Here is a 27174-nt window from a genome sequence, read left to right as displayed (position 1 = left end):
TGAAATCTTTCAGCTGTCTCCAGAAATCTCTCAGCTATAAACACAAGTTCACTCCCAGAACCCTCTATTATATCTTGTTCACAAAACTTCTTTCTGCTTAAATGATTTCTTAGTTTATTTTCTGATTTTCTCTTAGAATGGTTGCCTGGCCAAAGGTGGTCTACTGCTACACTTCCAATGCCTAGAATACCACCAGGCCTTCAGCAAAAGGCCTCAATTGTGTTGTGCACCTACTTGTTGTACCTACTTTAAAACAATATCTCCCACTAAATGAGGGTTCAATGCTACTCATAGACAACATGCTTAATGAATTAATTAATTCTTCTGTTTATTTATTTCACTTTGAGAATAGTCCTATGCTTTAAATGTTGGAGCGATGTGGTTCTACTTTTTCCCTTCTGGGTCTGGGGCAAAATGAACAGCCCAAGGACACATGGCTGAATTTCAACCCAGGGGTTGCTCTTGCTTCTGCTCCTTACAAGCTTGCTCAGCATTCACAGTGTAGTTTTCTGCAAATCACAGAAAGGCATTTTGCTGAGTAGTTAATAGAAAGAACCAAACCAAAGCTAAGGTTAAGACCGAGCAGTGCTGAATCAAGGAGAGGGCTCTAAGGGCTAGTGCCCATGCTTTGCAGGTAGGAGTCCCAAGTTGGATACCCTACACCCCACGGTCCTCCAAGCATTGTACAGAGCCCTTGAGCACCACGAGATGGGAACGAAGCCCAAACCAAAGCAAAACAAATACCTGATTTTGCTTGGAGCAGGGAATGAGAGGAGACAGGGAGAGAGAAAGAGTAACTGGAACTTATATCATCAGCCCCTCTCGGATTTACTCCTGAGCAGAAAACCTGCTCCCATGCTTCTGGGAGTTGAGACGTGCCAGACTGGGTGAGTGCCAGCAGCAGGTGTCCCTGTGCGCTTTGCTGCTCCCTCCAAGCAGGGCAGGCAGCCAAGTCCGGCCTCCCTGCATCCAGGCACCCTCCGCCCTCTGCCCCATGACGTACAGCCCGCTGCGTCAGGACAACACCCACTGGGGTGTGACTGTGGCTTGGACCCCCAGCAGCAGGCACCCTTGGAACCTCTCCTCTCCTCCCTAACGTCAGGTTAAAAACCCCAGGAAGCACTGGCCCTCTGCAAACGCTCCCGTTCCCTCCAGAGCTAGAGACATCCCCAGTTGGAGCCAGCATGTCAGCTGTGGTTCTGGAGACGCGGGGCTTGGGCAGGAAGCTCTCCAACTTTGGACAGGTGAGCCAGGTTGGTCTTCCCTCCACAGAGAGGGGAGTCTGGCCTCTGATGGAAAGATAACTTGAGCAAACCTGGTGTTCTCTACTTTCAGAAACTCATGAAGAGATCTGGGTTCCTCTCAAGAGGATGCATATGTGCAGAAAGCTAACAGATAACATACATCCTCAACAATTGTTTCTGAGTAGGAAGACTTGTCCTGTGAAACTTGTAGGCAGAAATAATATTCTTTATACTCTTTAGCAGTTGGGGGGTCTGGTTTTGCATTGGTAGGATCTAACTATGTGTCTTTAGGGAAAAAACTCAGTGTTCCTTTCCATGGCAGTCTTTTCTTTTGGGTGTCCTTAACAATGCAGAGTGATAGGAACTTTCTAGATCTCTGTTCTCCATTGATGGTTATGAAGTGCCCTCTACAAGGTATTGAAATGGGAAAATTGTGAGAAATTGCACTTGTTTATCACCTGTGGGGAAAAAAACGAGCATGAAGAGATGTGAGACTTTCTCAGACCGATGGATGGAAGGAGGAGCCTGGGTCTTAGGATGAGAAAGAACCAAAAATAAGACCTAAGGATAATTCCTGGGATGTTTTCCATTTTCCAGAGACCGTCATCCTCTGGAGATGACGAACTGCAAATAAATTCTTTGACTTATCACACTCTTGATCTCAAGAGCTTAGACTTCCTACCTAGCTCAGCAGATAGCATGGAGGTAGCTGGGGAAAAATCAGAGAGTAGGGTGGCTGCAGAGAAGAGGGTAGGTGATGTTTCAGTGGAACTGAATGACTAAAATGTAGATGGGCTAGTACTGAGAGGAAGAGTTCATATGTAAATAGTGTGCTTGGGAGATAGGACAATATCATGTTAAAGAGGGGCAGCAGGTTTGCCAAGGTTTAGTTTTGGTATTACTGGCAGTGAGAACCCCATAAGTAGGTGAGGAGGTTAGGGAAAGTGATCTGTTTAGGAGCTGTGTGACCAGAAAGTTTTGCTAGTAGAGCACTTCGAGACAGAATCACAAAATTTCATTTTTGATATAGGAGTGTGTTTGTGCAGATTTGCTCATAGGAAATAGAAATAAAAATATCCACTACCTAGAGTTGGCCTAAAATGAAATGAAACAATGTTTACAATGTCTTTATAGACACTATCATAGTTCTTGGAGCATTGTAAGGTGATAACGGTGTCTTTATGGAACAACTGTGTTTTGTAAAGTGGGTCTAGGACACTGAACACAAGGAGGGAAGAAATCTGAGTTAGGTTTAGTGATGGGGAACAGCTTGTCACAGAAACATGCTGGTATAGAGTCAGGGTACCCATTTCTTCATCTTTGGTTTACTTAAACTAGGTATTAGGAAAGTCTACAAATTGGGTTGAGGAAACTTGGTTTGGTGCCTGTAAAATAGTATGTATGTGTGTGGGGTGGTGGTGGTGGAGAAGATGGTGGATAAAAGGGGGAGGTAAGCTGAAATATAATAGTCTTTAGGATTTCTACTGTCTATGATAGTTTTTCAAAAGAAGACACAGTTTGTGTCTTCTTGACATGCCCAACCCAGATGAACAATATATGTTAGATGTAATTCTGAGATAAGCAGGTGGTATAATGATATGTCAATAAATTTATACCTACAATAAGAACAAAAGTCTTGGGGCTCAACTGATAGTATAGCAGGTAGAGTTCTTGCCTTGCATATGACTGACTCAGGTTCAATCCCTTGCATCCATATGGTCCCTTAAGCACCAGAAGGAGTAATACCTTTTAAATATTTTATTAAAAAATTTGACTGACTGTGAGATAGACCCTTATAAAGCTGTTCATAATTAAGTTTCAGTCACGCACTGTTCCAACACCTATCTCTCCACCAGTGTACATTTCCCAATACCAGTGTCCTCAATTTCTCTCCCCATAACCACCACATCACCACTCCTGGCTCTATGGCAGGCACTTTTCTTCTTCTTCTTCTTCTTCTTCTTCTTCTTCTTCTTCTTCTTCTTCTTCTTCTTCTCCTTCTCCTTCTCCTTCTCCTTCTCCTTCTCCTTCTCCTTCTCCTTCTCCTTCTCCTTCTTCTTCTCCTTCTTCTCCTTCTTCTCCTTCTCCTCCTTCTCCTCCTTCTCCTCCTTCTCCTCCTTCTCCTCCTTCTCCTCCTCCTTCTCCTCCTTCTCCTCCTTCTCCTCCTTCTCCTCCTTCTCCTCCTCTTCTCCTCCTTCTCCTCCTTCTTCTCCTCCTTCTTCTCCTCCTTCTTCTCCTTCTCCTTCTCCTTCTCCTTCTTCTCCTCCTCCTCCTCCTTCTTCTTCTTCTTCTCCTTCTTCTTCTTCTTCTTCTTCTTCTTCTTCTTCTTCTTCTTCTTCTTCTTCTTCTTCTTCTTCTCCTTCTCCTTCTCCTTCTCCTTCTCCTTCTCCTTCTCCTTCTTCTTCTTCTTCTTCTTCTTCTTCTTCTTCTTCTTCTTCTTCGTCTTCGTCTTCTTCTTCTTCTTCTTCTTCTTCTTCTTCTTCTTCTTCTTCTTCTTCTTCTTCTTCTTCTTCTTCGTCTTCTTCTTCTTCTTCTTCTTCTTCTTCTTCTTCTTCTTCTTCTTCTTCTTCTTCTTCTTCGTCTTCTTCTTCTTCTTCTTCTTCCCCACTCTTTCTCTCTCCTTTAGGGTATTACAGTTATGGTTTTCAATACAGATACTGAAATTGAATCACTGTGAGATATGTAGTTTGAAATGATCACTCTGAACAAGAATTGAGTGCTGAAAGTAGGTAAAGAAACAAACATGAAACAAACCTTTCAGCACCTGTATTGCAAACTATAATGCCCTAAAGGAGTAATGTTTTAGTGCAAGAAGTACTGCTTGAGCATCACCAAGTATGATGCCCCAAAACCCAAAATACAAAAGTAAGAAAAAAGAACAAGTCTTGCAGAAAGGTATTTGTCTCATTCATTAATCTGGCAAATATATGGAGAACCAGCTATGCCAGACACAGCAGCATTTTTTCCCAGGTAAAAGTTAAATTCAAATGAAGGACACATGATAAAAATAATAACCAAATGGACAATTTATGTAGAGATAAGTGCCATAAAGGAAAATAGAACAGGATAATGGGATACAAGATGTGGCAGCTCAGAAATCACAGCTGTGAATTTGCTTGGGCACAACAGTATTCAAACCCATGCACGGCTCCAGGACTCTGCACACTTTATAAAACAATGATTTTTCTTGTAGGTAAATGTTGGAATATAGAGGTATAATGCTTTGATTTCTGCATTTTGTTTTCAGTTGTGCCACTCTGGAGATATGTGTGATCACATTTGCCTCCTGTCATGAACTCTGAAAGTACCAAGTTATTGCTTAGAAATATTGCATTGGAAACTGTTCTCTCCAAAGAGAATTAATATATTTGTTAGATCACAACCAAGGATATTTATATTACTAAATGATAAAAGTTTTTTCTTGGGGCTGGCAATAGCACAGCAGATAGGGCTTTTGCCTTGCATATGGCCGACCTGAGTTCAATTCCCATCATCCTATATGGTCCCCTGAGCACTGCCAGGAGTAGTTCCTGAGTGCGTGAGCCAGGAGTAACTCCTGTGTATCTCTGGGTGTGACCCAAAAATCAAAAAACATTTTTTTCTTCTAGGTTGCATATTAAGTTCTTTCTTCTTTCCTATTTCTTCTTTTCTTCTAAACTTATATTCTTCTATTCTTCTAAACTTATATCATCCTCTGTATACATGTGTTTCTAAGGCAGCTAACATGTCTACTGGAAATATGAAAGTTAATAAATCAAGTCGATGAAAACTTGTTCTGGAAGATATTTTCCTGAGGACCCATGTTGAACCAAACATAGCAGTGATGGGATCAGAAACTACCCAAGGTTCCAAACTACCCAAGGTTCACCAACATCCATTAGATTTCTTGCATTTATAGTTCTGAAGACTGTGAAAAGGACAGTTATGGTTCTAGTTCTGAGGTTGTCACTGGGATGCATAATAAAGACTTTTTGATTATTTGATAGGGGTTCAAGTCTAAGTTCTGTCACGTATCAGCAGAATGCCTACTTAATCTTGCTGACAAACTACTTAATCTTGCTGAATTTATTCCATCATTTGCAAATTTATAGCACCACGTATAAGAGACTTAATAAGACATTACGTGTACATGAATGGGATGGTTTTAGTTACCACCAGTGATTATATTAAGTAACTATAGTAAGTACCATGTGTAGCTCCTGTAACATGATGGTTACTCAGCCAGTAGAAGACTGTATCATAAAAAATAAATTTTCAGAAGATGAGTATAAAGTCATAATTAAACATATATAATGTATATTTATCAATTTATCAATATTAAGAATCCTCTCTTAGGACTCATTTAGTATGCTTTGAAATTTTTTTCTTTTAGTTAAAGAGGAGTACGTTAGGAGTACTGCTATTTGTTCAGCCATTGATTAAGCTGATTGAATTGTGCATGAACTCCACATTACTGTTTTTTATTTTATTGTATCACCGAGAGATATAGTTACAAAGCTTTCATATTTGAGATTCAGTCAAAATGATGGAACACCTATCCCTCACCAGTGCACATTTTCCACTACGATGTCCCAAGTATTCTCCCCCCTCCTCACACACACATCCCAGTCCTCACCCTGCCTCTATGGAAGACAATTTCCAGAATACTCTCTCTCTCTCTCTCTCTCTAATTTTGGGCATTATATTTTGCTCAAAATTTCCCACCACCATTCCAGCCTACCTGGCAAGGGCAGAAGCTAAATAATTTATTTTTGACTGCTCATTTTGAATATCATGAGAGCTCATGCGGCCACAATTATAAATGTAAATTTCTAGATTGTTAATTGTTGAGTTCCAGAAACACCTCTGTATGGCACTAATTTATTTTGGGATTCAGTTGGGAGTCTCTGGGCCAGGGCTGTTGATGTTTTAAGATGGCACCTGGAGGCAAATTGTGGGCATTACAGCCAGTCTTCTGGACAGGTGGGGACCCGGGGAGGAGAAATCCAGGTCCTCTGCCACCATACAACCTGAAGATTTAGTCCTGAACCTGCATACAGAGGGCCTTGATTGTGGAAGCTCTTGGTCACCTGGATTCCATCTGGCGTAGGTGGGGAGACTGCACCTGCTCCATCTGGGGTGCCCTGGTGATATTAGCTTACTATGGGGCCCACAGTGATCTCTGGTGCTGTGGGGTCTTCCAGGGCTTGCCTCTGTGTCTCTGGGCCAGGGCTGTTTGTGCACTAAGATCCACATTACAAAATTTTCAGCAGACTGTATCTTGGTGAGGTCCATTCTGAGATGGTGGAGTCATGCTGGGGGTATGGCAGTGACTTTGGATTGTGGGAGCAAGTGGCTGCCAGGTACTCTGCTTGAGCGGGCACAGGCCAACCTGCCCCTCTACAATTTACTCCAGTCTGTTCAGCCATGCATGGGTTCGAGCTTAAACTGTGACTTCTGATCTCTTTTGAGATTATTTAGTGGTCTCTGAAGCAAGGCCAATAGTAGAGCTTACAGGGTGGCATAGGAGTTTGTTGGGGTTACTGCCAGTGCTTCCATGTGTATTGGGAAGTGGGGGAGATAGCTCATCCCAACTCTGAGAAAGCCTGGAGATTTCTGTCACAAAACCCACGTACCAGAATTTTCAGCAGATTATATCTTGGTGAGTGCCATCCTGAGATGGTGGAGTAAGGCTGCAGGTATAGCAGTGATTTTGGTTTGTGGAAGCAAGTGGCTGCTGGTAGCTCTGCTTGGGTGGGTCACCAGGCTAACCCACCCCCCTCTGATTTACCCCAGTATGTTCAGCCATGCCTGGGTCTGAGATTAATTGTGGCTTTTAATCTCTTTCAAGATTTGTCTATGAGTCTCTGAAATAAGGCCATAAGTGAGGTTGTATAGCTGAGCCCGATGTGGTTTGTGGGTGTGGCTCCCACATATCTAACTTTTGGCCATTTAATTTCTTGGTAAACTTGGTCCCAAGTTGTTGGGGTCTGGCCACAGGCACAGTGGCAATTTTGGGGTATCAGGAAGCCTGAAGGCACCATCAGACTGCTGATGCACTCACCCCACATGTACAGATTGATCTATTGGTTGAAACATACCCCCTTTCTTTGAAAACTTTTGATTCTAAGGTGGCAATTTAGGCACTATGATTTGATAAAACTTGAATGGGTTCTAGGAATGCATTTTTATAAAAGAAATCCAGGAGTTCAGATTCAAGGAACAGTCACTGATAAAAGATGATTAAAAACTTTATGTATGTGTCCATGTGTGGCAACGGGGGTTGGGAGGTGGTGGAGATAGTGATAGGAGTCTGGTATGAGCCCTTAAGATATAATATTTTAGGAAATATATTGAATAAATATAAGGATATTGGACATAAGCAAAGTCATCATTCTGTAGGAAACAGATTTTAATATGAACAGTATGTGCCTAGCAGAAGGAGTTGTATTGGTTGATTGATACTAAGGTGTCTGAATTCTTGACTTGTCACCCTCTATTAGTGTGAATCAGTGAGTCACATCTTTCTTTTTGGCCATAGTTTCCCCATCTGAAAAATGAATGTATTAACTACATGACTACTACATACAAGTCTAGCTCTGATTTATTATCAAGATAAATTTATTATCTCAATTTATTGTCAAGTCCCTTGCTGGCACTTGAAGCCAAGTCAGATGAAAAGCAGAGATGGAGGAGGGATTGTTCCTCTTACCCAGGGGTACAGGCAGCTGGGAGATACAAAAGGGATTTCTTTAAAGAAAGGATGAGAAGTTTGAAAGTTGGGGAGAATAAGGGATTCAACGCATTCATTCCAAAGAAAAGCTGAACTAGTGTTTTGGTGGGAAGGTTCCTGTTTGTGGATCTCTGGAGGTGAGACATAAACAAGACTCTTGAACATCGCAAGGAAGTATTTTCTCCTACAGATCATGAGAAACCATAGGGGATGTAGGAGGACACAGCAAAAAAAAAATGTTAGTTTGATAAATGAAGACCAGTAAAGATGGGTTTACCTTGGTGGTGTTGGGAGCTAATGAACACTTGACTTTTGGAGTCATAAATGTCAGATTGGACTTCATTTTCTGAGCATATGCAGAAAGTTTGAGCACAAGAGCATGCAAATTTGCATCCTCCTGTCACAAGTGACATCTGAGAAGGTATATTGGGACCATATCACTTCTCTTGGAGGGCAACAGAAAAAGAGAATGTTGCTAAGCAAACTAGAAATAACTAGAAATGAAAGCTTTTTTTCATTTTAAGGAAAACAGAGTTAAGGGCTACTGACATCAGAGAACTCATCTGCAGGCTCTGATATGATAGCTAGAAGCTACAATATGGTGTACTTCATAGAAAGTGTGCCGAGACCAATTGACTTGGGCTCTCATCCTGGCTCCAATGCTAATTGTAACTATTAGCAAATTATTGAGCATTTTTCACCTTAATTTTGTTATCAGTAACAAAGGATTAAAAAAAACCCCTACCAGGGCTGGAGTGATAGTACTGAAGGTAAGGGGCTTGCCTTGCATGTGGCTGACCTAGGATCAATCTCTGGCATCCCTTATGGTCTCTGAGCCCTGCCAGGAGTGATTCCTGAGTGCAGAGCCAGGGGTGACCCCTGAGCATCACCATGTGTGGCCCAAAACAAACACACACAAAATCCTACCATACATAGTGCTTAAAAACTGAATTGATTTCAAGGATGATCTAAGCACCCCCCTTTTACTACAGTATATTTTATTATCAAGGGGGTGGGGTGGGAGAAAAGAGAACAAGAAGTAATGGGTTAACAGGCTTCAGGGCTTCAGTTATATCAGTGATATGAGTGAGGAGTAAGCCAAATACCCAAAACACAGATTCAACAGAACTGAAAAACATGAGATCTAAGTGGCAACCACTAAAACTTTGTAATGTACCTGTCAAGTTGACAGGTGGAGGTGGAGTGGGGGATTGAGATGGGAGAGGGAATCTGAGAAAACTGGTGAAGGGAAGCTGACACTAATGGAGGGATTGGTGTTGAATAATTGTATGTCTACCATGCAACTGTCAGTAACTTTGCAGAGCATAGCTCTTTAGTTACATTTAAAAAATATAATTTCAAACAATTGAATTGGACAATACTGATCCAGTTGCTCTTATAATTCTTGGGAGAGTTTTGGTTTTTAATTAATGATAGGTCTAATATTTTTTCATAAAGATAATATGATTTGTTAAGATATAAAAACAGATTAGCCTTTCAATTCTTTTGAAGTTTTCTCTCAGCATACTCTAGTAATTAAATTTTTCTCAACATCTCCATTTAAGACAATATGAAAAGATATGTACTTTATGAATTGAAAGAATTTTGTCCTAAACATTATCAGTTTGTATGAGGCTTGTGATATCCAGTCACTAGGACTGACTACTTGATACAACTTTCTCATTGCTTAAATGTAACATCCATTCCACTAATATCCCTAATTTGCTTATATGAAAGTAATTGTCTTTTATGTTTTTTCCTTCCCTGACTTAGTACCTGCTGCTTATTTGAACCTTTATCTATCTTCCATGGAACTTTATCTATTATTGAAAAATTTTATTTAGAAGTTTACTTGCAATTTAAAGATGTCTTTGCAAAGATTTTTTAAAATATCAATCCTAACACCACCAATGGTTTGCTGTCATATGCATGTAGAAAGTTCTGGATCTAGTCCTTACATCCTTCATTATTTTAAGATATTTGCCTTCCCATAGATTATTTATATATTCTATTTTGTTTTCTTTTCCAACAGTTGTATATCTAAGATTTCAGCATATGGGAATAAGTTAAAAATTTCCTGAAATCTTTACAAAATGTCATGAGGTCATTCTTGTATATTTATAATATTTTCATTTTCTTATAGATTTTTTAAGTCTATTTAAGTGGTAATCTATTTTTTAGTCATCGTATTGTTTTAACATGGTGTTTTATTAATTAGCATGATTTTACAGATGAGGTAAAAAGAAGAATAATTATTTGTCCAGTGTCATCAAACTGGTAGACAGGAGAGAAGATTCTAACAAAGAATTCTCTCCAAGATCCTAACTTGGAACTCAAAAGCCTATGAGTTTCCAGTACCTTACAACTTATATTTCTTTTTTAAATTTTTAAAAAAAATTTTATTAGTGAAACACCATGAGGTACAGTTGTAGATTTACAAATTTTTGTGCTTGGGTTTTAATTATACAATGATCAAATACCCATCCCTCCACCAGTGTCCATTTTCCACCACCTTCTATTTCTCGAAATTTTCTCATAAACTTTTACAGCCATGCTATGCTTCCCTTAATAAACAATCTCTAGTTATTTGTTTTCTTTGTGTGTGTGAGTTTTGTGTTAGATTTTGAATAACTCCTGAAGGAAAACTAAGGCATTGTGTTGTTCATCTACTTATCTGTCAGAACACACTTGTAACTTGATCCTTGGAAGGTGCTCTTTAATTAATTAATTAATTAATTTAATGTAAGAGTACTGCTATTTATTCAGCCACTGATTAGCTGATTGAATTGGGCATGAACTCCACCTTACTTTTTTTCCATAATTTTACTTATTTATTTATTTATTTATTTATCTTCTTATATTTATTTATTGAATCACTGTGGAAAAAGTTACAAAACTTTTAGGTTTAAGTCTTGGTCATGCAATGATCAAACACCTTTCCCTTCACCAGTACTCATTTTTCACCACCAAGAACCCCAATATACCCCCCTCCCATCCCTCCCAATGCCTGTGAGGCAGATGATTTCTACTTTTCTCTACATTGATTACATTCATTATTGTGACAAAAGACGCACCATTATTGTTCAGAATTCCCCCCCACACACACAACAATCAGAATTGCTGAAAAGGCATTGTGAAATATTTTGTTTTCTATAGCTGGTTATGAGAATTGTATAATGATTTTGGATTTATGCAAAGAGTCAGATAATTACGAGATTGGTTTCTGTGCGTCTGGTGTTATGGCTGTGCTGGTGAGCCACTCGTGGGGGGCAACTCGTGACCTCAGTAGGGCTTGAAGGATGAGCCGGTACTGCTCCCCTTCCCATGAGACTGCAGTTGCCCCATCACCTCCAGCTCATACATGGCTTTCCAATAAGCTCTGAGGCAGTGGCCACCTTGCTGCCGGGGGGCGGGTGGGGGAGTGTGGAAGAAGAAGGGAGCAACACCTTTTCCCTCCCAGGGAGACATGGTGCCGTAGTTTAATGCATGGTCCATTCACTTTTCTGCCGCAAGCTGCCGGGTTGTGGACTAAGTACTTTTGTCTCTGGAGGCATGGTCGTGATGGAGAGTAGCTCATGGGGGGCAACTTGTGACCTCGGTAGGGCGTGAAGGACGAGCCTGTACAACCCCCCTTTTCATGAGACTGCAATTGCCCTGTCACCGCCGGCTCATACCTGACTTTCCTATAAGCTCTGAGGTGGTGGCCATGGAAGGTGCTCTTTTAAAAGCATTGAATTTGTAGGGTGGCTAGAAAAAGTTTCTTAAAACTAATACCTGACCCATGAATATGTAAACCTTTGACTTACATATTTGCCACTATACTATCTACGTAGAGAGAGAGCCCGGCAAGCTACTGAAAGTATCCTGCCTGCACGGCAGAGCCTGGGAAGCTACCCGTGGCATACTCAATATGCCCAAAACAGTAACAATGATGGTCCTCATTCCCCTGCCTGTGAAAGAGCCCCCAATATGCCATCGGGCTACACTAGCACATGACAGGGATGAATGGAGACGTTACTGGTGCCCGCTTGAGCAAATTGATGAACAACGGGGTGATAGTGATAGTGATAGAGATAGTGACTACCTTGTGCATAAAATACATAGCTCATTGCATTCCAAGGCTAAACTAGACAAGAGAGTTACTACTTGCTCTTCCTTGGACTTTTCATGGGAATGAATTGCTAAGCTGTGCAAAACATTTTGATTAAGTACATTTAATTCTGCAGGAAACGAGCTATATTGAAGAAAACACCAATCAAAATGGTGCCATTTCCCTGATCTTCTCTCTCAAGGAAGAAGTTGGTGCATTGGCCAAAGTCCTGCGCTTATTTGAGGTAATTTATTTTTTGCCTTGAGCAGTGGTAGAGTATACTGCAGCATTATTTTCTACTTAAATTCCATGAAACAGCTGAGTAACTCACATAGGAAGACTTAATTTTCAACTCAGGTTTTTATATTAACTAACCAAGTGAACTTAGTTAAGACCTTCAATCTCTTTGAGCGATAGCTTTACATTCAGAATCAGAATCATTTGGAGTCAAGTCACATATCAAAAAACCAAACTTTGGTTTAGATTTCTTTCCCTGAGTTAATTACTATCTTATCAATGTTTACTAAATCACTTAATTTTTTTTTCATTTGCTAACCAAGGAAATTAAAAAGTTGTTCATGGTTAGGTTTGAGGCATACAATGTTTTAACATCAAACCCATCACCAGTGTCCACCTCCCTCCACAAATACACCCCTGGCTCCCTATACCTGCCTCTCACCCACCAGTCTCCCTCTACAAGAGGTGATTTGATATTTTTTAAAAATTTTTGCCCTGTGGTTTACAGTACTGTTACTGATTGGATTTCATTCATAATATTTTCAACATCACCTTCTCCATTCACTCATAACCTTTCAACGCCACCTCCTTCTCCCTATTAAATTCTTCCTTCCACCATAGCTGTTGTTCTTTCCCTGTCTGGTCCCCTATCCTACATCCCCAACTACCCCCAAAGTGGCATGTTTCCTACTGAAGACCAGTTATCATGTTCTTTGTTTCCGTTATTCTTGGGCATTTGTTATTCCACCATTATACTTCTTATTAAAGCACTTTTTACTTTAAATTGCAGCATTTATTTACCTTAAGTATATAAATTACATTTATATCTGACTCTAAGGATACTTTTCTCAGGCAGGGAAGCTTCAGTCTTTATATTATCCATAGAACAGATTTTCACATGTACATCACACATAAATACCCCACATATTGAAATTAGGACTAAAGTATGACCAAAGTAAATTAGACTCTCACTCATTTGCCCTGGAATTCAAGAAGAAATATTATTAAGTCACATTAATATTTACCTCAGGTCATCTCATAAAATTATATCTGATCGGGACTGGAGCGATAGCACAGTGGGTAGGGCGTTTGCCTTGCATGCAGCCAACATGGCCCACACAGGTTCGGTTCCCAGCACCCCATATGGTCCCCTGAGCACCGCCAGGAGCAATTCCTGAGTGCATGAGCCAGGAGTAACCCCTGAGCATTGCCGGGTGTGACCCAAAAAGCAAAAAAAAAATTATATCTGATAACTGAATGTATAAAGAAATGAAAAGAAGCCATTATCCCATAAAAAGTTCTGCATAATATAAGTAGATACTTTTTCATCCAAAGAAGGAGAGTATAAATCCTCATTTGTAAGTGTGAGAAACACAGACTTTCTCCAAAGGAAAACAGTCAGGAAGGGGTGGGAGAGATTGTCTGCCTTTGGATGATATTTTCTTCCAACTATTAAAGTGATTATGTGTTATGACATAAAGATTCCCAAAGTGGGAGTTAACCATCTGACTAAGGTCAATATCAACAGTGATTAATTAAAGATACCATGTCCCTTTGCTATTGTGTGATGAAAACAGCACTTCATTTCTATGATCTACCTCCATTTAACACATGCCTAGTCTAATCATGAAAAAATGAGACATATTTGACCAAGGAGAATGATACAAATTCTTTATCCATACTTCTCAAAACTGTCAAGGTTATCATAAGCAAGAACTAAGTGATGAATCTGTGGTACAGTCAAAGAATCCAAAAGAATGTTTAATGCCTGTATTGAAAACCATAACACCTGAAAGGAGAGAGAGAGATAGAGTAAGAGGGAATGTGTCTGCCACAGAGGCAGAGGATGGGGAGGGGTGGAGGTGGTGGGAGGGACACTGGGAACACTGGTGGTGAAGAATGAGCACTGGTGGAGAGATGGGTACTTGAACATTGTTTGATTGAAATATAATCACAAAAGCTTATAAGTCTGTAACTGTAACTCATGGTGATTCATTAAAATTTTTTAAAAAAAAGAGTCCAAAATGAACGGGATAGCATAATATCATGCATGACTTTCAAGACATCATGAAACTTTAGAATATAAAAAAAATTTCATATTTTTTATTAAGAACAAACTAAAATATCTCAAATAAATTTTAAAACTAAAAATATCTCAAATAAATTTTAACAGGTGTTCCCTCTCAAATAAGATGATAACAATAGAGGAATTTCTGCATGTAGGATAGATGGGAGTGCCAACTCTATTATCCTTTTAATTTTTTCATACATCTAAAATTTATCTAAAATCATAGATATTATTTTTAAAAATTAACCTTGTCTCTAGAGCTGAGGAGTGTGAGTGTTTGCCTTACTTGATTGCAAGCAACCAGTATAGACAAGATATACAAATAATTTATGAGAAAAATGAATAAAAATTACTTCTACAGAACATTTTAGCTTTTGAATTATTTATTTAATCAGCTCTTTTTTCCCCTGTGTCAGGTCTTAGAATTAATAATTAAATAATAGTTAACTAACAAGATGTTTTCAACCTAATTATTCAACCTAATTAATAAGCTACAAGAAGCTTAATGATCATAAGTGGGCAAAATGTACCCAAAGGGGTGTGTGTGTGTGTGTGTGTGTGTGTGTGTGTGTGTGTGTGTGTTTGTGTTGGAAGTCGTTTTATAAAGCAATTAAAAAATTCAACTTCCCAGGTCATTATGGGTTACTATTATACCTACATGTACTATTATATATAATATAGTATATATATGTATATATACTATTATACTTATATTTTATAGAGCAAGAAACAGTACTTTGAGTGATTGGTGAAAATTTGTTATTATATTTTGAGTTTGTTTTCCCCAGACATATTTTAGAAGTTGCCCTCGAAAGGAAAGGCCAGCACACTGCACAATTTAAGTAAAGCTTAGAGAGTGTAGTAGTTTTCTTTATATTGGCTGTGATAAAAGTTTAGAAATTGGCCTAGGTCAAGGGTTCTAAAATCAACCACAGGTTTCTAATCTTTATTAGAGAAAATCCAACTGTTTACAGACAGAAGATCAATACAGCACTTATTTTGCCATTCTTTAAAAGAAACTGGTCTTGGGGCTGGGTAACATAGAAAGATAGTACAGGAGATAATATAGGAAGTTAGGTGCTTGTCTTGAGTGCAGTTGACCCAGGTTCAATGCTTTGAACACACTAAATCTTAAAAAAAAATTTCAGGTAAATGAATAAGGTGCTAACAGTCATGTGAATCTAGATCATCCAAATTCCATGACCTGACTGTGTGTGATGGAAGATTTTTTAGCCATTGACCACCAGGAGCACATCTACACAACACATCCAGTATCCTCAATAAAAAGTGGAGATATGCTTAGTGAGGGTAGACATTTCCTGCATGCGCAGCTTTTATTTCTAGTCAATGATTCATCTTTTTTTCTTCTCAAATGATCAGCAACAAAATCACCAACCCATTAAGCAAAGTTGCTGCATGCCAATAGGGTTGTGGTTTTGTAAACTTTCGCTAACAACATCAGAATGTTCCTGAGTAGGTTTAAGGTATATTAATAGAGATATGCTTGTGTGTGTTGGTTGTGTGTGTGAGGGCGATGAAACAGATGTTTAAGTGATCTGGGACCCATCAGTGAAGTATATACCAAATCCTCTGCCTGCTAAACTTCTAACTAACCTGATCTCAGTAGATTGATCCAAATGTCACTTATCTATATATTTGCTTCATTATTTTCCATGACATCTTACAATTTTTTGATCTTCTATCAGCTAATGTCTTTTGTCTCCAAAGAAAAAGTGTCTTTACTGCAAGTGAATTATATGATTTATTTCAGTGGGCAACAAAATTAGAAGCAAGCTCCTGGGAGAACTTGCAAATAGGTGTCCCACTATCCACCAATTCTTCTCTTATCACCTTGGCGCATGTTGTTCAGGGAGAGGAAAAAGCAATTGAGCATATAGAGATCTGAACTCCCTGGCTTTACTCAGAATGCATCATTATACTGATGGAGATTCAGTTTCCGCAAACTACGAGTCTAGACACTTAGTAAAAATTGCTTCAGAGGCCACTCTTAATTTCCACTTTCTTTAGGAACCAAACGAAAAAGGTATAATCTGTACTTGTCATGTTCATATCTTGTGTTTTACCATTAACCAGATGACACGTTCCTTTTGCTCATCAACTAGTCAGTGAATTCACACTTCGTTATTTTTGCACGTAAGTTATATGTTTGAAAATCTGTTGTTGAAAGATTCTAGATAGGTACTGTGGAAGTTGGAGTGAGCTGATCACCATTTTCTTTCCCAGTAGAACTTACAGGAACTAAACTCTGAACCAAACTTAAAGCAAACTTGACCAAGGACTGCTTCCTGCAGGCCTAATGTTTAAGTTTCAACCTGAGGGGTTAGACAGACAAGTGCGTGGGGGAAGCAAATTCCAGAATGAAGACAAATGACTTTAGGCAAGAGAATAAACAAGTGGTCAGGTCACAGACTCCTCAAATCCTTTGCCATCTGCAACCTCAGCGTTCCTAGCACAGAGGGGCCATCTGGCAGATGCACAATGTTTATCTCTCTAAGACTTGGACTTTTGGACCCTCTTTCTGGCCCTGGGGCCTGGGGTGAAGAACAGGATCCAGACTGAGTCATGAGGGTGCTTTCACCCACTCTGTACTCAGGCCCCGAGGAGCCGATGTTTCTAGGGAACAGCTCTTCTTCAGTCAAAATAAATACTTTGAGTTCCACAGGAGGAGAGAAGTTCAGACAACCCAAATGACTTCTTCGTTTTATCTGATTCTCAAAACATAGCCAATAACGCAAGGAACACCCACATAGCTTGCTCTTTGCTAAAGAAATAGGACATCTCACAGAAGGCTGGACTCCCTGAAGAGTTCTCCCTTAGGCTCCTCCCTCCTCAGGGGTAACTTTTAATTTGATCTACATTATTTCGCTATACCTTTCATATTTTATTTTATGTAAATTTCCATTCGTGGTATATGGTTTTGTAAAAATTATTGTCATCAAATATATACTTTATAACATATAGTTATAACAATTTTGTTTGGTTGGATAAAGATTTTGAGTGTCTTAAAACAGCAACTTTGCCACTTGCAAATTACACATATTTGTTTTTTGGTATAGTATAATATACAGGTACAGAATAATACTTCGGTAAATATGTAGAAGTTACATTTAATCTCTTTACAAATCATTTGGATGCATTTTATTTCTGATTATTTGGGGAGTGGGGGGGAAAGGGCTTTGGGTTAATGTTTCAAAGCACTTTTGAAGATCACGTGATTGTGTTAAATTCTTTCCCAAGTGGTTCTCATAGTAACCACCAAAAAGAAGTGCATAGGCTGGGTAGATATATGAAATGTCTTGCTTCACATGCATATTTGCTTCAACTGTGATGCTCTGAATTCAGTCCCCAGTTCTGCATGCACCCGTTTCCCAGCACTGTCCACTGTGACCCCTACTAAGAAAAGCATAAAATTAATGTTTCGTTACACAAGTAATGAATCTTGTGATCATTATATAACTGAAACCCAAGCACAAAATTTGTAAGCCTATAACTGTACCTCATGGTTTTTCACTAATAAAAAAAGAAAAAAAAATTTAAAAAAATAGTTGAGTCACAATACAAAGGGAAAATAGAAGAAACAAAAGCACCTATAGGACCTCTAAAGACTTCACTATTCACGTATCATGAACAGACAATGCTCAAAGAGTCTTCTTATGGTTATGCATTTTTTGGGGGGTTGCACAATCTCCACTGAGTAATAATACTACAGAGCATCAACTTCCCTGTCCCCTCATTATGGGAGTTTGCTTTAACAAAATTTTGTGAAAATTCTCCCACCAGTTAAGTCTCCATTATTATAAAAATGGAGTTCTGAGGCACTATAGTCTTATGACTATTTTCAAAGGGAGATACTTCTCTCTTGATAGGTAGTTCAAGGGGTGTGGAGTAGATGGTGAACATAGCAGTCTCGAGTCTGCCTTTCAGCCCTTCTTCTATCCTCTGCCTGCTCCACCCCTGCATAGATACTTGCTGAACTGGTGGGCAAGTAAACAGAAAGTGTGTCCAGTCTTGGGCGTAGGTTGGCTGCCTCCTCTGCTCTCTGGGAGTTGGGCATGGGTTATCGCTTCATTGGAAGTTTCAACTTTGGCACATAGCAGGTGGAGTTGCCCCATTTTCTTTCTTTCTGAGACAAGAAAGATGACAGACTGCTGTTCTGTTTAGGAAGCGACCCCTGTTTACTGAGAATGCTTTGGAGCCATTGTCATCTTACTGAGATTACATCCTCCTATTCACTTTCTCTAGTCAGTGGGGTGGACGAAGGTCACCTGGGTTGACCTTACCATTACTTTCAAGGTGTCTTCTCTGAAAGTGGAACCCATAAATGAGGGCCCCATTACCTGCACCTCAGGTTGACAGAAATAAAAGACTTGAAAGTGGCCCTGTGTGGGTTGCTTAGCATTATTTCACTCTTCTCAGGGGTTTTCCATTTCTGTGCTTGGCAGGATTTTAGTAATAACAAGAAAAGCACAGACTTGTGGGGTTCACTGTATTCCTGGCAAAAATGACAGTGTGGTTATAAGACCTACTTTGTGATGAGCCTCTCTCTCACACCACTTTTAGAAAAACCCCTTCATGTCTGATTTTAGTTTCTACGTCTCCCTTATCTCCTCAGAACACTGATGGGGCACAGTCACAGGAAATCATTCTGAAGAGTTAAGTGATATTTGAATAGAAAAAGATGTCAATTTTGTCATTATCCATGTTCTTCTCACCCATATTTCATTAGCAATCAAGGAAAAAGATCCACTTCTTGAACTCTAATGCTGATAAATTTCATTTTATAAAATTGTAGATACACAAGGAACCATTATATTTTTTCATGGTACATTTTTCTCTTTATATCTGTGGGGAAATCCATATCATTTGTTAATTCTAATAAAATGTCTAAGATGCCCCCCTGGTTTTCTTCACAATAAAAAGTACTTACTCCAACTGAAGTTGTGTGATCTGCCACACAGTTATATTTGAGGGCCAATCGAACAAAATAACAAATAACATAAGAAACAAAATATCACTAAGACCATTGAATTTGGGTCATATAGTAATAATTTTTGTAGCTTTTAATAAAAGCATCTTGCACATGATTTTCCCTACTCAATGTGTCCTTTATGTGTCTACCCTATTTTTTTTTTTGGCTTTTTTGGGTCACACCCAGTGATGCTCAGTGGTTACTCCTTGTTCTGCACTCAGGAATCACTCCTGGCATTGCTTGGGGGACCATATGGGATGCCAGGGATTGAACCCAGGTCAGTATTTATGCAAAGAAAAAATGCCTATCTGCTCCATCCTCTGTGTGAAACCTATTTTAATAGCACAGTCTGAGCCACCTCTACCACTTGAACTCTTCATTCTGCTTGCCTTACGATCTTCCTTAGCTCTTGTCACTATAAAATTATGTACAAATCTGTTTTATTTTTCATTTATTTTTTCTCTTCACAACTTAAATGTAAGCTTTATAAAGAAGTCTTTTTTACTACATTGTATTCCCTCATCCAGTGACCCATACACCACAGAGTACATAGATACTCTATAAACATAGATGAGCAAGATTCACTGTCACTGTCACTATCCCCCTGTTGTTCATCAATTAGCTCGAACGGGCCCAGTAACTTCTCCATCGTGAGACTTGTTGTTATTGTGTTTGGCAAATCGAATACCCTGGGCAGGAGCGATAGCACAGCAGGTAAGGCATTTGCCTTGCACATGGCTGATCTGGTCGAGCCTGGCAAGCTACCCGTGACGTATTCAATATAAGCAAGATTATCCTGTATTTTTCCCTTTGGCTTTGTTCAGCTAATAATGTGCTTACTTCCAAGATATGAAGTAAATGAAGTTAGCCAGAAGTTCCAGCCATGTTGCAGCAAATCGCGTAATTTCATCGTTCCTTGCAGCTGCGTTGTATCTCATTGTGTATTTATACCACATCTTTCTAACTCACTCATCTGTGTTTAGGCACATAGGTTGATTCCATATCTTAGCTATTGTTCTAAGTACTACAATGCATAATGATATGCATATGTCCTTTTGATGCAAGGTAGTAATGCATATTCTGGGATCACTTCTTACCCCAGAATTCAGGGAGGACAGAGAAAGAAATAAATAAAGGGGAAGTAAGATAAGACAGACAGGAAATAACTGGGGGCAAGGTGCAAGGGTTCAGGGTACATCAGTGATGTAGAGGAGTTGTATACCCCAAACGCTGAGGAATAATAATGAAATCAGGAGATCCAAAGCACAATACCCAAAATTAACATATGAGTTAATTAGGTAGCATTTAAACCATTTTCACCTCTTACCATTTGTGACTTGGTTTTTCAGAAAAAAGCAAAGTACTTCTGTAACTTTAAGGACATTCATTTTTCTCATATATATATATATATACATATATATATATATATATATATATATATATGTAAAGGCCCTCCCATTGATCGTCGATTTGCTGGAGCGGGCCCAGTAACGTCTCCATTGGAGACTTTGTTGTTACTGTGTTTGGCATATCGAATACTCTCGGTAGCTTGCCGGGCTCTCCAAAAGGGACGGAGGAATCGAACTCGGGTCGGCCGTGTTGGCCACTTGTAAAGCGAACGCCATACCGCTGTGCTATCGCTCCACATTGCATTGAATTGTGTGTTGTGTGCTTGGGGTATTTGGGTTGTGCTAATCCTGATGACTGATGCCCTCACACCCCTATTTCTCTTTTCCAGGAGAATGATATAAACCTGACCCACATTGAATCCAGACCTTCCCGTGTAAAGAAAGATGAGTATGAATTTTTCACCTATCTGGATCAGCGTAGCCTGCCGACTTTGACGAACATCATCAAGATCCTGAGACAAGAAATTGGTGCCACTGTTCATGAGCTTTCCCGAAGTAAGAAGAAAGACACAGGTAAGAAACAGGAATTTCGCAACATGGCATTTAAAGTTTCATCAGAAAATAATGTAGAAAACAATATTTATCCTGAAATAATATTTATATTTGTGTAGATAATAAAGGGGATATAGTCAGAGTGTCTGGCATATTTCAGATATTTAATTGATGTCAGTTCTTTTGCCCTTTCCCAAGATAGCTACTCTTTTACTAGCTTCTGTTTTAAATTTCCTTCTGTTTTAAATTTGATATATTTTCTGTTCCCGGGTTTTTGTGCTCTTGGTCATCTGTCTCTAAAGACTGGATGGTTAGGCTGTCTGGGGGCTTCCTATGTAACTGCAACTTTAAGGCAAATCAAATTATTCCAACAGAAGGGTGCTCCCAATGACCTTTTTGTGACATTACCATGTTGAATCTGGGGGCTGCTTGCCTTTTTGCTTCTAGCTTTTCCATTGTCATTGTCCATCCATCTCTTGATTTGCTTCTTCTACTTTGTAGGCTGGAAGTCTCCTATCCATTTTTCTATCTTCAGAGTTTCACATAGTGCTTGGTGCATGGGAGGTCAGCAACCAGTTGTGAGGAAGCGCTGAATAAAGTAGCTGTCAAGACTTGCTGGGCTGGGGCTGGAGCAATAGCACAGTGGGTAGGACGTTTGCCTTGCACGTGGCCAACCCAGGTTTGATTCCCACCATCCCATATGGTCCCCGAGCACCGCTGCAGAGCCAGGAGTAACTCCTGTGTATCGCTGGGTGTGACCCAAAAAGCCAAAAAAAAAAAAATACTTGCTGGGCCCTTATCTACTTACTGAATCATTTCTCAGTAATGGTCTGGGATGGGAGTAAGTCAGGAAAGTGCAAAAATTACAAGTATGAACTTAGCTTGGGCAGACTTAGATTCAAGAACTACTTCTTCTACTTAAAGACTTTGGGTGAAAGCCCCAACAAATTATCTGAACTCAAATTTTCATAGGGATCTACCTTTTTGAGAATTCAATTATTTAATGATAAAGCTTAGAGCAATGCTGACAAGATCAGTGGTAGTACAGGTTGCTGTGATTATGTTGTTGAGGCTCAAAAAATTAGAGAGGGGGAAATTATTGATATTTAGAATATTTAGATATCATATTCAGACTATTTGGTGGTTGGGGGTGATTAGGGTCACATCTGGCAGTGCACGGGGGCTACTCCCAACTCTCTGCTTCATGGATGGTGAAGGACAAAACTTTGGACAAAACTTTGGACTAGGTTCATGTAAGGCAAACATCAGATTAGTTCTTATTTTTCAAATAAATTTTGTGTTCAGAGCAATTTTAGACATAGAAAAGTGGCTAAGAAAGAACAGAGGGTTGGCATAGGTTTCCTTCCTTCTCTACTAGCCTACCCTAGTTCCACTTCCCCCAAGAAAACAGGTCGTTTTCTTTTTGGTAGTTAAAGAAACAACATTGCTATATCACTATTAGCTGAAGTCCGTTGTTTATATAGGTATCTTTTTATGAATTGAATATGTGTATTAGTTTTGACAAATGCCTTATTTTGTGACCCTTTTCTTCCAATCTCCCTCCCTCCCTCCCTCCTTCCCTCCCTCTTTCTTCTTTCTTTCTTTCTTTCTTTCTTTTTTTCTTTCTTTCTTTCTTTCTTTCTTTCTTTCTTTCTTTCTTTCTTCCTTTCTTTCTTTTTCTCTCTCTTTCTGTGCTCAGTATATTTTTCTTTTGTTCTTCAGTCACACCCACCAGTGCTCAGGGCTTAGTTCTGGCTCTTTGCTCAGGGATTTCTCCTGGAGGGGCTCAGGAGACCTTGTGGGGTGCTGGGGATCACACCCAACCAGCCACATGCAAAGTTAGAGCCCTACCTGCTGTACTATTGCTCCAGTCCTATCAGTACAATTTCTCACAATAGAGATTACCTCCTTCCCTACTGCTAGTTCAGGTAACCACTGATATTTTTTACTATCTCCATAATTTTGACTTGACCATAAATGTGATCTCGTTGGAATCTAGGGGTACACAGTCTTCTAAAACTGGCTTCTTTCACTCAACAACATAGATTTCAAGGTACCCATACCTTTATTGGTGTCTTATAAAATCATTTCCTTTATCATAGAATAATGCTTCTATTGTCTAAAAATCAAGGTTCGTTCATCCATACACTGACTGAAGAACATCTTAGTGGTTTACAAAACTTGTCTATTATACATAAATATCATTGCTCAATTAAAAGTAGCTGTTACACACATTCATGTGTAGATTTTTGTAGCGATGTAAGTTTTCACATCATAAATACTTGTGAATGGGATGGCTAAAGTGAACTACTTTTTTTCCCTAAAAATATATTTGTTTTTTACTGTAAAATTTTAGATGTTTTTCTAAAACCCTGAAGATTTTAGGTTTTTAGCATTTCAGGCTTGATAGCTCAAAATAACAATTCTCATAGCCAGGGATGCATTTGAATGAGTCAAGACCCACCTCTAACTACACACTGCTAAAGCAGGAAGATATTTCCAGGGTCTTCCTGGGAGATGTTCCTTTTTCCTCCCCTGACTTGTGGCTACAACTGAAAACAAAGAAGTTCATTCCCGGGTTCCGAACTTGCCAAGGGTGCAGCCATTCTATGAGCTTAGGTCAATGGGGGCTGAGCACTTGGAATTCTCTCTCAAATCAACCCTATCAACCCGCCTTCCCCTTTAACCTCCTTAGAGCCGCTTCCCTACCACCTTCTTATCTTGCTTTTACGGCCACCTGCTCCCAACAGGAGCTGCAGGCTCTTAGGACAAAGGGCCGGATCCCAGGGCAAAGCTCTGTCTCTGCGAGGAGCAGGTGGAGTTTCAGGCAGCTGGGACCCTGCGGTAAGAAATCAAAGCAATTGACAGACAGGCACACAGGCAGGCAGCCCCTGGGGAGTCAGGAAAGACGTATGGAGATCGGCGAAAGGGCTGCCGGCCTGAATTTAGGGTCTTAAGTGGGAGTGTGGAGGAAGAGTTGAGGGGCCAGACCTCAGAACCAGGGTGCATTACGCTCCCTTCCTGTGACTTTGAGCAAATGACTGATCTTCGTGATCTCCCACAGTTCCTGCTGGGAGTGCCCAGTATCTCTGCCTGATGGGATCAATAAAAGAACACAAGCACGGGCACTTTGAGCACAGAGCCTCCTGTTGGACATAATAGATGCTCTCTATTCTTGCCATTACCGTCATTGTTATAAATAATGGCAGGAGTGCGGGGGTCCTGAAAGGCCAGTCACCTCACAGCTACATTTTCAGAGAAGCTTAGAGCAGGAAAATGACCTCTGAGGTCAGGCAACCCAACCAACTCCTTCATTTTTCATTGCAAAAAGGACAGAGGTTGTGATTTGCCTTAGGGCCAGTCACTAAATTCTGTGTAATTCTGGGTGAGCTTGACTTGAATGTCCCTCGGTGACAAACTCTGTGCCTGGAATTGGAGGGAGAGAATGCACACACTGCCTGTCTAGGCTGACCAGGTGGACAGAAGAGACCCTTCAGTGAATGTAGCAAGGGTCACTTTTTGTCAAGGAGACAAAGGTGAGGAAATCTGGCTGGACATGAGTGTTGTCACTTGGGTTAACATCTTACCTGGTGAAGAGAGAACTGCTGACACAAACGCTTGAAAGCAACTCATGATTCATGACCTTATGTCTTTGGGTGGCTGGTCACCCCTACCCAGACTGACTCCCCTTGGTGGACATGTTTTTCTGATCTGACTGTCCCAGCTTTGGAGCAACTATTATGAAACAAGCAAGTCCCAGACAGCATAGAGTGTACCTGCTAGAACACGGGTCCTTGGGCCTCTGGGGGCGTTTTTGTGAATGTCTGGGCCCTGAGAGGACTTTTTTTAAAAAGGGGGCAACAGCTCTCCTTTTGCAGAATTGTTCTTTATGTCCAACTCAGTGGGAGAATGATTAGAAGGAAAAAAGGCGCATCATAGATTGGAACCTTTGATTCTTTTATGCAGCAAAATGCCCTTTCTGTTGAGGGGCTCAGATCCCAGGGGCTTGTCTGACAGCAGGTTGAAGTGGGAGAGCTGAACCCCTCAAATCAATTAGACTAAACTACCTTTCACTCCAGTTTTTAAACCGTTCAAAGGGCCATATGGGTGATAGAAAAGGAAAGTTTTCAGTTTCTTAATTGCCAAAGTTCCCCACCCAAAACAGCTTAAGAGAAGGTTAATTATGGTGACATGTTAAAGAAACCTCAACCTTCTAAAATGCCTCCTGGAGAAACTGATGTGAGTTTAATAGGATTTTAATCCAGTGTCTTTTGAATACTTGGAGTCTATTCTCCTGCTATCCTCTCTTCTGATGACCTCAAATCCGTCTTCAAATCAACATGAAAGAGCATTAATATCTTCCCCCGATCAATCTACTAATCCTTTTATCTTCCCCTTTGAGTAGTCTGCATAACATTACACTTAGCTGGGGCTGGAAAATTCCTACATGGAGACAGATTGCAACCAGAAGCAGCAGACGGACAAGATGTCTATAACTCTATTGCTGTATATGATTCTATATCTCTACAATACTAGGTATTCTAGGTATGCAAGAGATACAGAATCATTCTTTTACGACATATTTTTCTAACTTATTTTCCAAGAGCAAATAAACATTTAGTGGATTTTGTTCAAAATATGGTGCTTATTTTATGATATGGAAGCTAAGGGATACTAGATTTCCAATATGGCATCCATCCATCCATCCATCCATCCATCCATCCATCCATCCATCATCTGTTTAACTGCTTATTTATCCTGAAGTCACTTATTTTGTCTCTTTTATTTGCATCAATTCCTGAAACAACAAATTATGGGAAGCATTGTTTAAAGACAAAAGCAACATCATTAGTCATTTTCTTTCCCTGTTTTGTGGCTCTTCCTCCACTTTCTGCTACTTTCTCTTTTGTTGTAATTTTCTCCCCTATGTAGTCACAAGGCTGATGTTTCAGGTCAAGTGTTGGGGAAGAAAGGATAGGATTCCTTTGGAAAATCTGAAAAGCCCCTAAGATTGTGGGCAAAGTGGCATACCCATATGAGCATGTCTACCTTTTAAGAGAGTGAATCATGTTTCCCCAAAAGTTGAGTCCGTTTAGAGAGAAAATGCTTAGGGATGGAGGGATCTGGCAGACTGGGGGAGTTCTCTTTCCCATCATCCACATCTCTCTCTCTGTTATTTTCTGTTGCACCCTCTTCCCTTTGTTCCCATTTCTGTTCTAACTCTTCTGCAAGTCATTTCATGGCTCCCTGTGAGCCTCACAGGGCTATAAATGCTTGTGGTTTCTGGTCTATGAAGATCAAGGATCTGCAAGCTAGTAAAATACACACAGAATTAACTGCTTTAGCAGACTTCATTTGGATGCTTGCTGGTTATGTTGGTGTTGCCCTATGCACTATGGGCAGGAGATGGAACTTTTTCAGAAGACTGTCTCCACTAAGACACGCCAACCTGTAGCTATGAGAAAAAGCATGAGCAGGTGGAGAGGGAGGGTTACCAACTGGAGCTGTAGACTGGCTTAGGGGCTATTCCTTGCAAACTATCAGAGACAACTCTGTTTATTGCCAAGGGTAGGCCTAGAGGAAATATTGTGTCTGTATTCCTGTGCCCAGGCAAAGGGCTTCAGACAAGAAAGAATTATGAGCAGGTCCACAATCAAAGAGGAATTCCTCCGTTGTATGCAAATTCAGACATGTCAGAATGTCCATCTAGTAAGGGTTTTTTTTTTTTTTTGCCTTTTAAGGCTTAAAAAATAACTTTTTTTTTTTTTTTGGTGGAGGGTGTTGTACCACACCTGGTAGTGTTCACAGCTTACTCCTGACTCTGCACTTCGGAATCACTCCTGAAAATGCTCAGGGGACCATATGGGGTGCTGGGGCTGGAACTCAGGTTGGTCACATGCTAAGCAAGCTGTGGCCTGCTGTACTATTGCTC

At 40.0% G+C, this 27174-nt stretch overlaps 1 protein-coding gene across 1 annotated transcript in view; it reads left to right on the top strand.

Annotated features, from left to right (window-relative positions):
• Positions 1-1079: 1079 nt before the first annotated feature.
• Positions 1080-27174, top strand: part of PAH (phenylalanine hydroxylase) — a 76754-nt gene continuing 50659 nt past the window's right edge. Inside the window, exons 1-3 of the mRNA XM_056117083.1 lie at positions 1080-1244; positions 12183-12290; positions 21080-21263. Of these exons, the coding sequence (XP_055973058.1) occupies positions 1185-1244; positions 12183-12290; positions 21080-21263 (352 nt within the window). The 5' untranslated portion in view covers positions 1080-1184. The remainder of the gene's footprint in view (positions 1245-12182; positions 12291-21079; positions 21264-27174) is intronic.

Source organism: Sorex fumeus, unplaced genomic scaffold (genome assembly GCF_029834395.1).
Source record: "Sorex fumeus unplaced genomic scaffold, SorFum_2.1 ptg000003l, whole genome shotgun sequence".
NCBI lineage: Eukaryota > Metazoa > Chordata > Mammalia > Eulipotyphla > Soricidae > Sorex > Sorex fumeus.
This window is presented reverse-complemented; position numbering and strand designations above follow the sequence as displayed.